Source organism: Leopardus geoffroyi, chromosome B2 (assembly GCF_018350155.1).
Source record: "Leopardus geoffroyi isolate Oge1 chromosome B2, O.geoffroyi_Oge1_pat1.0, whole genome shotgun sequence".
Classification (NCBI taxonomy): domain Eukaryota; kingdom Metazoa; phylum Chordata; class Mammalia; order Carnivora; family Felidae; genus Leopardus; species Leopardus geoffroyi.
In genome coordinates this window covers 35,533,070-35,550,615 of record NC_059332.1, presented here as the reverse complement: position 1 = coordinate 35,550,615, position 17,546 = coordinate 35,533,070, and the positions used below count along the sequence as shown (strand labels likewise).

General features: G+C 55.2%; 1 protein-coding gene across 2 annotated transcripts in view; it reads left to right on the top strand.

Annotated features, from left to right (window-relative positions):
• The first annotated feature begins 334 nt into the window (after positions 1-334).
• The window catches only part of CPNE5 (copine 5), a 97,122-nt gene continuing 79,910 nt past the window's right edge, over positions 335-17,546 (top strand). For both annotated transcript variants that reach the window (XM_045498006.1, XM_045498005.1), the window contains exons 1-3: positions 335-1,324; positions 16,165-16,205; positions 16,975-17,021. In XM_045498006.1, coding sequence (XP_045353962.1) covers positions 1,230-1,324; positions 16,165-16,205; positions 16,975-17,021 — 183 coding nt within the window. In that variant the 5' untranslated portion in view covers positions 335-1,229. The remainder of the gene's footprint in view (positions 1,325-16,164; positions 16,206-16,974; positions 17,022-17,546) is intronic.

Genomic DNA, 17,546 nt, shown 5'->3' with positions numbered 1-17,546 from the left:
ACGGGCCGGGGATGGGGAGGGCGCTGGCGTGTGGCTTAGGTGGCTGACTCGGTGTGGCCAGAGGAGGATGGGGGAGCGCCCAAGCACCGACTCTTCCTGGTCCTAACGACCCTCCTTAGGAAACCCAGGAGGCCCTTCCGGGCACCGGGGTCGCCCCCACACACCTCCGCAAGAGATGTGATGCTGTTTATAGACTGACGCCCGGCCCCCAGTGGGGCTCACCCTCAGCAGAGAGCTCCCCCAGCCTTTTGCGGGAGGATGTCTCTTTTGCGCACGTCACTCCCACCCAGCCCGGCGTAGACCCTTCTCAAACAGACGCCCGGCGGTTCACAAAACCCTCTCCCTCTTCCAGTAGGAAACCCCTGAGGGGGGAGGGGGGAGGGGGTGGGCGCAGAAGGAGACGCACACGGCCCCGACCGTCTCTGGCTCACCCCCCACCCCCCAGGCTGCCAGCATCTGGAGCCGCGTCCCCACGCCCGCCACGCGCGCACACACGCACACACACAGACTCACGCTCGCACGGACACACTCACACCCGCGCGCAGACCCCGCCCGCGGCCCCGCCCCGGCCCCTGCGGGCGCCCCCTCCGGCGCGCGCGGACCCGGCACGCAGCCCGCCCCGGCCGGCGGGAGGCGGCGGCTTCGGGCAGATTTGATTTTCCCGCAGCCCGGGCGCCCCGGAGCCCCAGCCGGCGCCGAGGAGGTGGCGCGCGCAGCCGGGTCCCCGGCCCCGCTGCCGCCCGCGCCGAGACCCAGCGAGGGGCGGCACAGCCCGGGCGCTCCCGGCGTCCGGCCACCCCCGCGCCCGAGCCGGCCCCCCACGCCCCTCTCCCTCTCCCTCATCCCTTCTGTTCCCCACCCGAAGCCGCACGCTCGTCTCCCCAAATCCCTCTCCACGACTCCGCGCGTGCCTCCCGGTGCCCTCTCCCCGCGCCCCTCCGCCTCTGTCCGCTGCACCCCAGCTCCCTGGGCACCTCGCCCCTCTCCGCTGCCCCCGCCCCGGCCTCCTCGTCGCGTCACCTGCACCCCCTCCTCTACCCGCGGCCCCCGCTCCCTCCGCCCCCCTTCCCTCTCTCACTTCCCACGCCCCCTCTTCGCGCTCCTCTCTCCTCCCTTTGCCGCCCAGCGCCGGCTCCGGAGTTGGGGGAGAGCCCAGGGTTTCAGTCGCTTTGGAGGAGGCGTGAATCGCGCAGGGATTGACTAATTTGGGGTGGGGGGCGCGGTAGGCGATGGAGCAGCCTGAGGACATGGCGTCGCTGAGCGAGTTCGACTCCTTGGCGGGCAGCATCCCGGCCACCAAGGTGGAGATCACCGTGTCCTGCAGGTGAGCCGCCCGCTGGCCGGGTCCCCCTGCCCCGCCCCTGGACCCGGAGCCCCGCGGCTCCTGCCGCGCGGACCCTCTACCCTCGCGCGCCCCCTTTCAGAGTGTCCTTGCCTCCAGGATGCCCCCCCCCCGTGCCTGTCCAGCAGGAGCCCCCGCCCAGCCACGGGTGATGACCGCGGAATGGGGGGAAGCCAGGCTTGGGGTCCTATCTCGGAAAGTTTGCACTCCAGGCTGTTGCTGAGAAGAGATGTGAAGACACAGGAACAGGGGTCCGGGCGCCCCAAGCAGGAGAGGGAGGTAATGAAAGGCTATCCCGGGGTCTTGGCACAGGTTATTGCCGATCAACTCTGGCCCAAATGGTGAAGTGAGTGATTTTGCCCCATCCTCCCCAGGAATACCCAGCCTCCGCCCTCTCTGTTCTTTTCTCTCTTCTCTCTGCTCCTTTGCCCCAATATCCTCCTCTCCACCCCACCCACCCACTACCCTAGACCCCGGGGTTTGAAGCTTTTCTTCATCTCCAACAACAGAACCGGCGGAAAAGGATCAGATTGATTCATTCAATCAATGGATAACTGAGCTATGGATAACTGATAACAACTTAAAGTGGCACCATTAAAATAAACAATAACTTAGGTACACAAAATCTGAAGCCAAAGGACTAGGACAGCGAGTGTGGAATTTTAGAGTCCAGCAGGGGAGGGGAGGTGTGTTTTTATGGGCTACCACCCCCAAATCCTCAGTCATGTCACACAGACTTTGGGGGTAACTTCTCCATCCGAGAGCTGGGTCTCTCCCAGTTTCTCCCGAGGAAGAGGCTGCCCCAGGCAGTATGAGGTACCAGTGGAGAAGGGGGATTCTTCTCTAATGCAGTCATCATCCTATGGCTGGCCTAGGGTCACTGCCTGGCTGGGCTGTGAGGGGTACTGTGGCCCCGGGCATAGCCCACCTTGACATTCCCCTGGATTTGCTGTTCCTCCTACCCTAGATGATGCTACCCAATAGCATTTCCGGGGTCCTGGCTGTGCCCTTGTTCCAAATCACCCACTCCATTTTCATCCAGGCCCCTCTCTGGTCAGACCCTTCACTCACCCTCGTGGCCTCTCAACTCTCATTTCCACAGTTGTGGCCCTGGGGGCCCTGTAGCCAGACAGAGGGCTGGGCTGAGGTGCGGGAAGGGGAGGGACTGGGATTTGAGGGTGTGTAGGAGGGAGGGCCTGTGAGGTGGAGCATAGCCCCCCCTCCCATGCCAGGCCCTTCCTGGGTCTCCTGTGATAACACCCACATGTCTCCCCCGTGGTCCCGCACATCGCTGTCAGAATTCTCTCCTGACGCCATTTGCATCTTGCCATCGCTCTGCTGGGAGATTCCTGATGGCCCATTAGCTCCAGTCTCACCTCCTCAGCCATCGATAGTTGCCACAGCCTGCCTTTCCTTCCCTGTGGAGCACACATCCCTGCGCCTGACGCTCCCTCCCAGCTTGTCAGGCTTGTGTCAGAGCTGTCTCCAGATCCTTGTCACCACCGGGCTCTGAGCAGCCTATTCCCCATCCTGAATTCACCCCTCTTTCATCTCTGCCAGTTCATGTCCCCCCATCCTGAAAAGCCTGTTCTCATGCCCCCCACTTGCAGCCCTCCTTCTCACCCATGAGACACCCAGTCCGAATCACAGAGTCTTCTGTGTCCCCTGGGTCCTGCGTACTCAGCCTGGCCCAGCGGTCACTCACATACCGAGCATTCCACCTCTGAAGCCATCTCAGGCGTGTAGGCTCCACCCCTCCTCCCCCAAAGCAACTGTCTAAGCATTGGAGGACGGGGATCCCCACCCTGGCTCAGACCTATGAACCCTCTACTGCAGTGGAGAGGAGAGGAGGCAGAGGGCACGTGGCACTGTGGCTTTGGAGTCAGACACCTTGAAACCGACTCAGCTCCACCCTTTGGGGCATGCTTTTCGCCTCCATCACCCCCGTTGGTCAAGTACAAACAACGAAACCTGTATTGGAGAAATCTTATTTGCTGAGGTAGCGCCTCTGCTTAGAGGAGTGGTTGGCATGCATGTTGCACATACGTAACAAACGCGGTTGGAAGAATTACGGGAGTAGAGGATGGGGAGGCACCCAGCACCTACTTTGCACTTGCTTGGCACATAGTCGGTGCTCAATAAGTAGGTACGATGATTACTGTAAGGCAGCAGCACTTGGCCCCTCCTGTTTGCTCTCGGAAAGCGGAGGGGTCCAAAGGACTCAAGGTTTTTGCCTAAGAAATACCCGGGGATCCCCCTGAGTTCCTGGGGGATGTGATTTGGGATCGGCCCTGGCCTCTCAAGGGATGTGATCCATCAGCCCGACTCAGGCCCTGCTCCTGGTCTAAAAGCCACCCAGAGGGTGGGGCCTGGTGTCGGTAGGAAGGATGAGGAGGCAGGAGTCACCTGGAACAGAGGGGAGGCCAAAAACCAGTCTGGGTGGGCTTGGAATTGTAAATCCATCTTTCCCTCCAGCAGGTCCAAATATCTAGGTTCTAGAAGAAGGAGAGAGAGAAGGGAAAAGAGAGGAGGTTAAGGGATGGCCTGCGCTCAGCATCTAGGTGACCCCTTCTGGTGGGCAGGGACAGGAAGGCAGGCAGAGGGGTTGGTGGGGTGAGAACTTCAAGGGGCTTTTAGAATGGGCAGCTCAGGTCGAGGGGCCTGGTATTTCAGGGAACTGGAAACTAGCATCCCTGGGATCCAGTTCCCTTCCAGCTCCGCCCTGCTCCTGAGGAAGGTCCCAGCCAACCCTGCAGCCCCAGGAGCTCTCTGCTCTTGCCTGGGAAAGACCTGATGCCCTGCCATGCCTCTCCTAGGGCACTGCCAGCTGAGCAGAGCTGCCTGGTCCAGGGGCACGTCTGACCCCCTGCACAGGACCACCGTGGAGGCCTAGCCAAGCCTCCACTGAAGGCACGTGACACTGTGGGATGGACGTACTTGGGTCTCTCCGCTTTGGGTAGCATATCCCTTGGGCTGATCTATGGTCTACGCGCAAACACTTGTTTTCACTGACTTTAGTAAACTCAGGTTCAAATATTATAAAGCTTCTGGTTATTTGGCTCAATGGTTAGGAACATCAACTGTGGGATCTGTCTGCCTGGGTTCAAATCCCAGCTCTATCCTTGTGACGTTGCATAAACTACTTAACCTGTGCCTCTGTTTTCTCATCTGTAAAAGGTGTGCATTGATTGTTATCACCGTTATGAGGGTGAGGTGGATCAGCCCATGAATAGTAATTGATTTGCCTAGTATTTGACACATGAGAGTAAATAAACATTTGCCTTTCTAGTTGGATCCCAGGGTTTGTGTGGGTCCTGGAGATCTGATCCATGGAGAGATTTTTATCCACCCCTCCCCGCCTCAGCTTTACTGAGATAGATTTGACATATGTGTACATTTAGAGATTCTGAAGGGTTGTTTTGGGGGTAAGTAGAGTAGATCGTTTGTGGGACCAGATACCGGAAGACGTCGTAGAAAACGTGAGCCGCAAGCTTCTCCTTCCTCTGATGGTCTGTTGCAGACCTTTCCTGACGATTAGCCTCCCTGCAGACCCATCCCAAAGTCAGCTATCTCGTGTCCCATTCCCCAGGATCCTCACTATTTTTCAGGTCTCTCTGTGCAGGGATCCGGACCAGTGTGTTAGAAAGAGCGATTTGCATTTTTTATGTAACAGGAAACCTTTGCACTTCCACAGGGTCCTGCGGGAAGAAGGAATGCACAGTTTCACACGGTGGGGCTCTTGGCGCCCATAGGGAAGACAAGGAGGGGAGAGTCCAGAAGGCAGACAGTTTGCTTGGCCAGGCTGGAATCTCTCAAGCAGCGGCCGGGCCCCTGCCAGCGGGCGGGGTTGGAGGGCAGTTGCTGTCTCTGCCCCGAAGATGTTTTCTGCTGTCTGTTCAAGTTGGCGTTTTGCTGCCGAGCCCTGAGAGGCAGCCTAGCTCAGGAGCTGTGCCCCGGACCTCACTCGGAAGGGGTGTGAATGGGCTCTGAATGCTTTCTTCTGACAGGCGCTGGGAGGGCAGCTCTGGGGAAGGAGGAGCCTGGGGGCAACGTGGCAGCTGTCAAGGCCAGTGTTAGGAAAAGGATTACTCCCAGGCGCTTGGTAGTGGAGCCAGGGGAATGAGTGGGAATTACTGAGTGCTTACTACATGCTAGGCACTTCACATCCGTATTAGGCTGAACCGTATGCAGTGGTCTGTATTCAGCTGTTTTCAATCGACTCAAGCAGCCATTTGGTTCAAACTAAGATCATGATGTTAATTTTCGGGGGCTGCATGACGAATTACCGCGCGCCCAGCGGCTTACAACAGCCGTTTATTTTCTGGCAGTTTCTGTAGGTCAGAAGCTTAGGCATATAGCGCACCTGGCCCCTCTGCCCAGGGCCTCGCCACGCTGAAATCAAGGTGTCTGCAGGGGCTATGATCTCATCTGAGGCTCAGGGCCTAAGCCAAGCTCATTTAGATGGTTGGCAGAATCCAGTTCCTCGAAGCTGTGGGATTAAAGTCCTGTTTTCTTGCTGGCTGATGGATCAGGAGGGTTCTCAGCTCCTGGAGGCTGCCCTCAGGTCCTAGCTGTGTGGACCTGTCACAACATGGCGGGTCCCTTCTTGGGAGTCAGCAGGAAGGTCTCTTCCCCAGTCGGCCATGACAGAGTCTTATGTAAAGTAGCAGTGATCACCGGCATGAGTATCGTCATATTTCCAGGTCCCACCCACACTCAAGGGGAGGGGATTATGCAGGCTTGTTCACCAGGGGGCAGGACTCTTGGGGACCATCTTCGATTTCTGCCATCCACAATTACTGTATCTTTTTAACCTTGCAACAATCCTGTAAGGTACGTAGAAGTAGTTTCCCTTTTTGCTGATTAGGAAATCAGAGCTCAGAGAGGTTAAGGGACCTGCCCAAAACGTTTCAGTTAGCACATTTTGGAGAATGGGATCCAAATCCAGTTTCCTCAGACTTCAGAGCCTTGAGGGCTTCTTGAGGTTGGGGATTGGGGTCTCCATGAGGGTCATCGTAGGGGCCTGGGTGCCAGCCACAGTAGATGTCACCAAAGAGTACGTGCTCTCTCTCCAGGGATGGGAAAGGCCTTCCTTACTCTAGAATGCCTCTGGTTCTGGGAGGCAAACCCAGAATGGGAGGAATCTCTAGGGAGCAGAGACCACAGAGAGTCATGGGATGGCAGTGAGCTTTCCATGGCATCCAAACCATATGGTGGTAGCCCCCATTCCTCCTCTCCCAGCCCACAGTTCTTGCTTGGACCCAAGGCCATTGCTGGAGATGACTTACCATTGGGAAGAGAGGGTGGGAGGAGGTAAGGGGAATAAGGCTGGAAAGCTTTGGGGCACAGAGGAGTCAGGTTCAGCTAGGAATGTTTCAGCTATAGATAACAGAAAATCTGGTAGTGGCTCAAACCCCAAATATATATATTTTTTGTCAGATCACAGTGAGTCTGGAGGTAGGTTATCTCAGTGCAGGTTTGTCAACTCACTTTGCTACCAAGAACCCAGCTATCTTTCTACTCTGCTGCCATCCAAATGGGGGACCTCCTTGTTACAAAATGGCTGCACCTGTTCCAGGCATCACAACCACATCCAAAGATAGGAAGCAAGGCATGGGGCCAAAGGCCTCTGTTTCACAAGTTCTTTTATCTGGAAAGCACAATCCTTCCCCAAATCTCACCAGACTTCCCTTCTATTTCAGTGGCTAAAGCTAGGTCTCACGTCCTCCTCTAGAGGACTAGCATATTAGTTAGCATGGGCTGCCATAACCAAATACTATAGACTGGGTGGTTTAAACAACAGAAATTTATTTCCCACCATTGAGGATGTTAGTCTGAGATCAGCATATGGGTTCTGGGGAGGACTCTCTTCCTGACTTCAGATGGCCACCTTCTCACTGTGTTCTCACGTGGCAGAGAAAGAGAGAGCAAGCTCTCTGGTATCTTTTCTCATAAGGACACTAATCCCATCACGAGGGCCCCACCCCCATAACCCTAATTACCATCCGAAGGCCAATCTCCAAATACCGTCACATTGAGGATTAGTGTTTCAATATATACATTTTAGGAGGTACACAATTCAGTAGATAGCAACAGGGATAAGAATCTACCTTCTAGGATTCTGGGTGTTTCTATCAGATACCTCAACCATTGTGGATTCTGTTTAGCAGGAAGAGAGTGAGGAATGCTTGCTGGGTGGACAGCCATGACCTCTGCCACAGGAGGCTTTCCAAGTGATCCATATGTTACCTGAGCTCCCTGGGGGTACTTGGAGTTTGGTATCTTTGAGGACTAGCTCCTTAGATTTTCCTGCAGTCAGTGGACAGCCTGTGTTAGGTGACTGGGGACCGATTCTCCAAGCACAGCTTGGCCAGACCCCTGACTATTTCTGTTCTTGACAGTTTCCTGGGCAAGAAAAAAAAAAAAAACAAAAAAACAAAAACAAAACAACAACAACAAAAAAACCCCTGAAAACTTAGTGTGATAAGTTGGCAAACATTCCTGGGCAAAACATTGCAAGATGGCTCTGTCCTCTAATACTGCTCACTTCTGGTGGCCCAGCATAGTGCCTGCAGGTCCCAATAGGAGAGCTTTATGCCTTTGGATCTTGAAGAATCCTGGGCAGGACACTGAAAGTCAATGCGGTTCCTGGCTTACCCTCTCCACAATCTCAGCCGGCTCAGTTAAGTTCTCTAGCCTCAGTCTTCCCATCTGTTAAATGGGGAGAAATATTGGTCCTGTCCACGTTCTAGAAGATTGTTATAAAGACAAACGAGATTATATTTGTGAAGTTCCATATAAACGGGGATGTACTAAATAAAATTAATGATGGTAATAGGTACCAATAACTGAACACTACTGATACATTCATTTGTTCAACAATTGGTACTGATCCTCATTTGCTATTGAGTCTGAATAGTTTTTATTTATTTTATTTTGAGAGAGAGAGAGAGAGAGAGAGAGAGGCCAGGGGGAGGGGCAGAGAGAGGGGGGAGAGAAAGAATCCCAAGCAAGCTCCGTGCTGTCAGCACAGAGCCCGATGCAGGGCTCGTGTCCACAAACCGTGAGATCACGACCTGACCCAAAACCAGGAGTCAGACACTTAACCGACTGAGCCACCCAGGTACCTCAAGTCTTGAGTTTGAAGTGCTGAGGATATAGTGGTGAACAAGATAGACAAACTCTCTTGTTGAACTCACAGTGATCTGTGTGTGAGGGGGTGGGGAGGGGGATTATAACAAATATATACATTTTTTTATTAAGCCAGTAATGTCTGATAGAGATAGGTGTTCTGCAAATAAGTCTGTGGTTGTTGGGGGGACACTACAGACGGGATGAGTGGGTAACATCGAGCTGAGAGCCAAAGGATGAGGAAGCCAAATTGGGGGAGGGACCGTAGGGAAGGTGATTCAGAGGGGGAGAACGGCAAGTGCAAAGGCCCGATGGCAGAAGAGACCTTGGTATGCTCTCAAAACTGCAGAGAGGCCAGTGTAGCTGGAGCGGTGTGGGAGATGGGGAGGGAAGAAAGCCGAGCTGAGAGGGGAAATGGGGGATGTGGGTCATGGCCTTGTGACCAGCGCGAAGGGGTTGGGTATTTTAACAGCACTTGGGGGGGTCGGGTGGTTAACCGGGAGTAATGTGATCTGATACATTTTCTAAAAAAACTTTTCTCTGGTTGCTGTGACGACGGGGGCAGGGACTGAAGCACGCTGCTAGGCAGGAAGCTACTGCCACATCCGAGCGAGCGAGCGAGAGACAATGCTGATGGTGGTGTGGGGTTTGGAGTGTGTTTTTGAAGTAGAAACCTTTAAGACGATGAATAGGACCGGAGGGGGCATAAGGGAGCGAGGAGTCAACGTGCTTCCTGCCTTCCTATTTTAAGCTATTGGTTTCACAACTGCAGAAGGCAGGTATGTGACCCCATACGCAGATGAGGAAACTGAGGGTCAGTAGCTTGTCCAGAGTCACAGAATTACCACGTGGCTGTGTGGAGATTCCAGCGTGGATGCCTCTGAGGCCAGAACTCAGGCTCTCTTCCTTTGGCCACACAGCATGGGAGGGACAATTATTGCAGTAATTAATAATAGTAATAATAATGCAAATAGCCCCAGGAAGGAGAGCTCTTTAAGCCGTGTGCACATTGCTTTTTAGACCTTGGTGAGGTGGCTTGGCAGGGAAACAGTGCACGCGGGTGAGGAGCGGGATCTCAAAGGGGGAGATGGGCAAGTGCCAAGGGCTGGGTGCCAACGTCCCTTTCTTCCCCAGCTCCCTCCTCTTCTTTTCTTGGATTCCTTCTGCGTGTGTGGACGGAGAGCAGGGCAGGAGGAGACAGAAAGCCCTCCAGTTCTCTCCAGCCATTCCTTTGGAAGCAGCCCTGCTGAGAGCCAGAGCAGGACCCAGGAGAGAGCGAGAAGGGGAGGGGGCACTGCTGGCCAGGATGGGGCTTGGGGTGGCCCTGGGTTTGGAAATGCAGACACTCCCCGTGGCACCTGTAGCTGGGTTTGGGCGTCAGACTTCAAGCTCAGCGTGTTCCCTGGCAAGTTGGGTGACACTGGGCACCTCTCTCATCCCCAGCACCCTGGCCTCTAGAAGGAGGCCACGTCCACTTCCTGGCATTTGATACGTAGGGTGAATAGGGTGTCACAGGTTAAGCACTCGGAGCAGACTGTCTTTGTGATTAATGTCTGCCAGCTCCCACCCTCTTCGCCTGCCTGGGGTGTGGGCCAGATGTTTGGGGTCGAATTGCTCCTCAGAGAAATCGGGTGTTGCTGGGAGGCTCTTCGGGGCCAGGGATCTCTGTGGATCTTCTCGAGATTCCTGTTTCTCCCCGATGGTGGCTCACGTGTCCCCAGTCTGCTCTCTGTAAGGAAGGCCGTGCAGCCGTATTGGGCAGTGGTGAGCATGCGGGGGCTCAAAGTCCTGCTGCAGCCTGTTTAGGGGGGCAGAGCATGAGGCGTCCCTAGAGATCCTACTTCATTCTCCACAGGCCTTTAGCGAGCACCCATTGAATTCCAGGCACCGAATTGCAGCTTACTACAACGTTAGACACTCTTCTAACTGTTTTGCATCTATGAGCTCTGTTTATTCTCAGAAAATCCCAAGGAGAGAGGGACTCTTATTATCCCCACTTTACAGATGGGGATACTGAGGCACAGGGAGGTTAAGTGAGGTCGTCCACCTAGTAAAGGGCAGAACTGAGTTTTGGACTGAGCAGTGAAGCTCCACATCTGCTCTCTGTGCTCCCCACCTCTTGCCAGATGTTGGAAGGATGCTTAGGGAGAGTTGCTGGGGAAAAGATGAACCAAGTTTTTGTAACTCTTTTAGCCTCAGGAACCTCTTTGGGAATCTGATGACATCCCAAAGAATGCATCCAAATGTACCAATATGCCACGTTTTCCTTCCAGTTTCAGGGGGTCCGTGGGGACTCCCGGTCCAGGAAAAGCTGAGGGTGAGTGCTCTTAACGTGTTTCCCACTATGCCGTAGCTGGAGTCATTGCTCAGAGCATCTATACAGCATTTTTGGGCTTCGCTTAGAGACAACCAGGGATGTGTGATGGTCAGTTTACCCAGCAGCTCAGCTCAAGAGCAAATGTATCTTGGCCTCAGACTGGGGCTCCCTGAGGGCAGGGCTGTGTCTCCCCTCAGACTTGGACTCCCTAAGGCAAGGCTATGTCTCCCCATCAGACTGGGGTTCCTGAGAACAAGGTTGTGTCTCCCTCCCCTCAGACTGGGACCTCCTGAGGGCAGGGTTGTATTTCCCCTCCTTAGCCTGGGGCGCTCCGAGGGCAGGACTATGTCTCCCCCCTCAGACTGGGGCTCCCCAAAGGCAGGGCTGTGTCTCCTCCCTCAGATTGGAGCTCCCCGAAGGCAGGACTATGTCTCCCCCTCTCAGACTGAGGCTCCCTGAAGGCAGGGCTGTGTCTCCCCCCTCAGACTGGGTATCCCTGAGGACAGGGCTGTATCTCCTCCTCTCTCTGACTGGAGAGTCCCAGCCTATACTCCCTACTGTTTGAAGTCTCACAGATGGGAGGGTGGTACCCTCAGGCTCCCGTCTTTGGCACCAGGTAAGAGGTCCTATTTCCGCCCTTTCAGTGCTCTCTCCCTTTGCTGGGGCTTTGGAGACTTCTGACCTCACCACTCAGTGCATAGTTGTTTTTTCTGGCTGCCACCGAATCGAAAACGATTCCTTGGGGGAGAGGAGGGAGGAAAGGGGCCCTGGGCTCCTTCCCCAGCCTTGACTTCAGGAACAAAAGAAGCTAAGCTCCAGGCTGCTCTGCGGGCAGCTGAAGGGTTTTATGCTGTTTTGGGGAAAAAAACACCTTTTGCCTGTTGGAAAGAATTTCTCTTTGAGCTCTCCCAAGACGGAAGGTGGAGAAAAAGCACTTATGGTCTGGTGTGGCCGAGCCCTGTGGTCGGGGCCCTGCTTCAGGCCAGACCTGGTCTCCTTCCACCCTGCTTCTCACTGCTTCTCACCGGCTGTGTCTGTGGGCAAGTCAGTCACTGTCCCTCAGCCTGCGAGTCCTCGGTGCCTCGGGGTGAGGGTCACGTGACAGCTTTCAAGCGCTGTGTCTGTGTACATGGTTGCGGTGGGGGAAGCTGAGGCCCTAAAGACCCCAGTGTCCCAACATGCAGTGTTTGGAGTGCTGCCATCAGAAGCATGGTGTGTGGGTGTGGGTGTGTGTGGTGGGGAAGATAGTTGAAACATGACTTCCAGGAGCCCATCCAGACCAGCAGAAACCGGGCTCTGGGCCTAGGGCCCAAGAATCTGCCTTTTTACAAGAGGGGGCAGAGGTGAGTCCCAGGAAGTGAGAGGCTCATGGCTCGTGTGGGGAAGCCACCATTTCAAGGCCATGAGAGTTGGCTCAGCGGGCCCTGATACTTCTGTTAGGACAGGCCCTTGCGGTCAGGTACAGATAGGGGCAATTGTGGATGATGTAAGGGATCAGAGAGGGGTGTAGGGTGCAGGGACTTAGGTAAAGGGGCAGAGGGGCCTTAAGCTGAGTGGGAGGGAAGGTGGGGAGGCCAAGAAGGGGCCTGAGGCTGGGGTGAGTGGGGCTGCTGTTAGCCAGTAGGAGATTCAACACATACAATGGGGTGCTGGGAGTATATGTGTTGGGGGTGGGCTTCCTTGGTCAGGTGAGGGGGGAGGTGGCTCGTGTCGCCCATCCTGTGTCTCTCTTTTTCACCAAATGAACCTGAACACCCGCCAGGAGAGTGGCCGCTCTGTTCAGCCCTGAGCCAATGATGACTGACCCTCTGAGCAGCCTCACTAGGCCCAGGTGCTCCAGAGCAGTCCTGAGGGAGGAACCAGTTTAGCCCTCCTTTATAAGTGGGGACATTGAGACACAAGGAAGGCAAGAAACTTGTCCAGAGCTGGAATGTGAACCCCGCTTGTCTGCCTGCCGCCCACGCACTTAACCACTAGGCCGTACAGCTAAAAGAGAGTCTAGGGGCCGGTCCTGACTGAGCAGACGCCATGCGGGTGGGGAGACAAGAGTCTTACCCATATGGCCATTCCTCTTGGTCTTCCTTCATCCAAATTTGCCAGCACCCTGCTCTGAGTCACATGCTGGGCTGGCCTGCAGCAGAGGTGGGGTCCCTAGCATGGAGGAGCACCCAGCCAGTGTGGGAGATAGATGTGTCCCTCATTTTGCAGCCCAGGGTGTGCTGAGTATGGACATGGGGCCCTACAAGTTAGGGGCTGCACACTACAGGCCCAAGAGAGCTCTGGGGAGGGGAGAGGAGATGGTTGTTGGTCAGTGCCTGTTCAGGGAAGGCAAAATCAAGGACAGATAGGAATTGGACAAGGGTTTTTGTCATCCTCGGGTGTCCGGGTCAGGCTAATCCAAGCCCCAGGGTTCCGTGAGAGTCCAGAGGTTACAGGGCAGGGAGCCACTGAAGCTACATGACTGGTTCTATTTCTCAGTCTAGGTGGGAACATGGGCAGAGCCACCTCTGTCTCTGTCTCTGTGTCCTTCCTTTTATGTCTCTATCTCTCTGTATCTTTTTGTCTCTCTCTGTCTCTCTGTCTCTGTCACACACGCATACACACACACACACACACACACACACACACACACACACACACACTGAAATCCAGTGTCTCACTAGCCTAGATGTGACAAAACCTGAGTTCCAGACCCAAGCTTGGAGGAGACCCAGACCTTAGAGAAATGAGATGTCCTTTCTCAGAGTCTCATATTCCTGATTTATAAAGAATTGGAAAAGGTGACCTCAGGTCCCTTCTAGCTTGAACATTCTAAGGTTTTGTGCAATTATAGAATTTCATTATGGAATTCAAAGATAAATTCCAGCACTCTCTTTAATAAAGTCCTGCCCCCTCCAACCCTCTTTATTACTCCTCACCACGCCTCATGTTCTGCCCACTGTAGAGTCTCATCTTTGGTGTGAAGACATTTTGCCCTTTGCTGAAATCAAGATAGACCCTTCTGCCCCCAAACCTAGCACACTGCAGGAGGAGGTGGTCAGCCCACGTTGGTGTGGATGCACGTACTTAAAAGTGATGTCTTACCTGTACTCCCCCTGCCCCCTTCAGGGCTGCCTTTCATCATTTCATCTGGTTCTCACTGCGGTGGGCTGGGAGGTTTATCAGATGATGTCCAAAGTGACAGCTGTCCCCAAGCAGATCTGGTGCAGGAGTGGTGGAGACCAGCAGAGGAGGTGTGGGTGTGGGTGGCGGCCTTTAGGGAAGAGGCCCTGAATGAAGGCTGGAACAGAGGGTGGGGATCTGGGGATCCCTCTCTCAAGGGCATCTCTGGGAGTCTTGAGGATTCATGAGCGTGATCTGGGGCCTCCCCAGCAGCAGGGGTGCCATGTGCTGGCACCTGGTTGCCACTGCATCTGTCCATTCATCAGCTTGTCTTTGGCTCCCACCTCCCACCTCCCACCTTTGGCATTGACTGTGGGGTCAGATTGCCCAGATAGACTGCCACTCCTGATGGCTTTGGTGACAGTGACCCAGGGTAAGGCCTTCTTCTAGATCTTTCTGGCTCTACCACTGCCTATTCCCTGCCACTCCTTGGGTTTCATTCTCCCCTCCTAGGAGAAGACGGAACAGATGACCCAGAGGGCTCCATGTTCTGACAGTTGGAGTTGGGGTTCAGGAAGCCACATGGACCGGTGTCTATTGTTTCTCCTTTCTGAGAAAGGAGTTCATGGAAGGAGTGGAGGGACAGGGTGAGAAGACCCCTGGGGACATCTGGAAGGGAGGTGGGACAAGGCTAAGATGGCTGGCAAGGCCAGAGTTTACTTTATTTATTTTATAATGTTTTACTTATCGTCGAGACGGCGCAAGTTGGGGAGGGGTGGTGAGAGGGGGACAGAAGATCTGAGGCAGGCTCTGTGCTGACAGCAACGAGCCCGATGTGGGGCTTGAACTCAGGAATCACGAGATCATGACCTGAGCTGAAGTCGGACGTTCAACCGACTGAGCCACCCAGGCGCCCCGGGCAGGCTTACTTTAGGGTAGTGTAGGAAGGAACAGTAGCTTGCAGAGGCAGGAGGGCTCACAGAAGTCTTCCAGGGGTGGGGGTGGGGGCCCTTACACGAGTCAACAAGGTCTTTGATGAGGAGGTCACCCACTGGGCTTCTCCTGGGACTCGGTCCCACTGGAGACTTGGGAGCATGCCTGGGATCTGCCTGGCATTGGGGGGGTGGGGAGAGCAATGAAGAACTGGGTATTTACCCCCAAGTCCTGCCCATCATTGGTTGAGGGCTGACCTGGGGGCGCATACACTTCCTGGTAATTTGCAGCTGGCTTGCCAGAGAAGGCCCTTGGGAGAGAAGCAGATGCCGGAGGAAACCGTGGGTGTGTACAGGAGCTAGAAGGGCTGAGGAGATAGGGTAAGGCATCAGCAATCTTCAGGACTGGTTCTATTGTCTCCATTGTACAGGTGAGGAAACAGAGGCTCAGAGAAGCCGAGTCACGTCCCAGCCAGAAACTGAGTTTCCACTGGGCTGTGTTGCTTCCCAACAGCAGCAGGTCACTATAGAGTGAGGGACACAGATGTTCAGGACATACCCTTGCCTGATCCTTCTATGCCTCCGCTTCCGCATCTGTCCGATGGGATGATGCCTACCCGGTACTGACCTCGCGGGGCAGCGTGTGAATTGGGAGCGAATTTACAGGACACTTAGCATCCATCACTGGGGTTCAAGAGCGTGTGATAGCACGGAAGCGGGGCAGGAGGGGCTCGCCACCCGTTCAGGACCTCTCGGTCCCCAGATGTGTCCATCGTCCTGCTGTAGTGCCTTCAAGTCTGATTATCAGGGCCATGTGTTAGCTTCCGGGGACCCTGTTCAAATGAGTCTGTATCCCATGGCTCCAAGTATCATTAATCTATCGGCATAGATGAGAGGGTGGAATAAACTGGCTGTAACTAGAGCCCTCAGAGAATGGGACACGAGGTGGCTAAGTTTTGTTTGCTGGATTTTACTTTATTTATTTATTTGCGGTAGGTGACAGGAGAATTTCTGGAACAGGCTAAGACATTGGGCAGAGTGAGGTTTGGCTCAAGAGTGAGGTCCTGCGGGATCCAGGGTGCCCAGAGCGTGTGTGGCTGGTTGGGGTGGGAGGTGGGGAGCCCCGCTCCTTAGGAAGCTGAGCTGAGGGACCTCCAGGGCCCGCCCGCCCTATGCCGGTTTTAATGAGCACCTAATGATCTCGTCCTGAAGGAGCCGTCTTCTCTTCGGGTTTTGCCTGCAGCGGGCCTGAGGCAGCCTCTGCGTCTCACATCGGCCTGAATCCCCTGAGAGCCTCCTCTCTGGCTGTGCTAACTCTTCTTCTCTCCCCGCTCTTTCAGGAACCTTTTGGACAAAGACATGTTTTCCAAGTCCGACCCACGTAAGTCCTGCTCTGACCATAATAACAGTAACAACAACAGCAACGACATTCCGACCGATTGCGGCGGCCGACCCTGGAGCCCTTCCTGCGTGCTATGTGCCAGGCACCACTCCGGGTGCATCCAGGCTGTTTAGTGTTTTACTGATACTTTCTGGAGGAGAACTGGAGAGTCTGACCCTTCCCAGCCTGCAGGAACTGGTGAAGATTCAACACGACCAAGGGGGTTGGCAGGGATCGGGGTGTCTGAGGCCAGGAGTTCTTGGTCCCAGGGAAACCGGCACATTTTAGAGCCCCAACTGGCTGTGGTCTGGGGCGGGGAGGGGCGGGGATGAGCGCTGATTTTGCAGTCCAGGGAGCTAGCCCTGAGCAATGCCAGTCAACTGTATGATCTCAGACAGGTCATTGGCCGCCTCTGAGCTGCAGTGTGCCCATCAGTGAGGTGGAGCTGGTGATGGTACCAGGCCTCATGAGACTGCCTTGGGGTCTGAAAGGATGCAGATGTCCTCTCCCGTCTCTGCGACTCAGTCTTCCACGTGCCCTCCATCACGTTCTGGCCTAACCTCCTCCAAAAGGGTGCCTCTCCCAGACATGCTTAATGTTCTAGGCCCCTTCTCCAAGCCGACCGCCCCCACCCCGGCTCCAGACGTAAACGGTGCGACCCAGGTCAGAGTCTCCTGAGATGCCTCCCCCTCCAGAGCTGTCCCCATCTGGGGCCCCCACCTTCCTCTTGGCCTGGGGTCTTAACCCTGTTTTTCTCCTTTCCCCACAGTATGTGTCATGTATACTCAAGGGATGGAGAACAAGCAGTGGCGGGAGGTAGGTGGCCCCTTGCCCACCCTGGAAACATCGCCTGGCCCTCATTATGTGTCTGTTTGTCTAACTCTGGAGGCATCCCACCTGATGTGTTTGGGAGCGCAGCATCTGAGCCCCTGGGAAGGATAGCAAGGCTTGAAGAGCACGGAGTTTTGTCCCTGCTATGGCAAGAAGAAACATGGTGGAGGGAAAAGTTCCTGCCCTCTGTGTGCCAGTCTGAGGGAGAGACAGCCCTGCCCTCAGGGAGCCCCAGTCTGAGGGGGGAGACACAGCCCTGTCCTCAGGGAGCCCCAGTCTGAGGGGGAGACACAGCCCTGCCCTCAGGGAGCCCCAGTCTGAGGGGGGAGACACAGCCCTGCCCTCAGGGAGCCCCAGTCTGAGGGGGGAGACACAGCCCTGCCCTCAGGGAGCCCCAGTCTGAGGGGGGAGACACAGCCCTGCCCTCAGGGAGCCCCAGTCTGAGGGGGAGACACAGCCCTGCCCTCAAGGAGTCCCAGTCTGAGGGAGGAGACACAGCCCTGCCCTCAA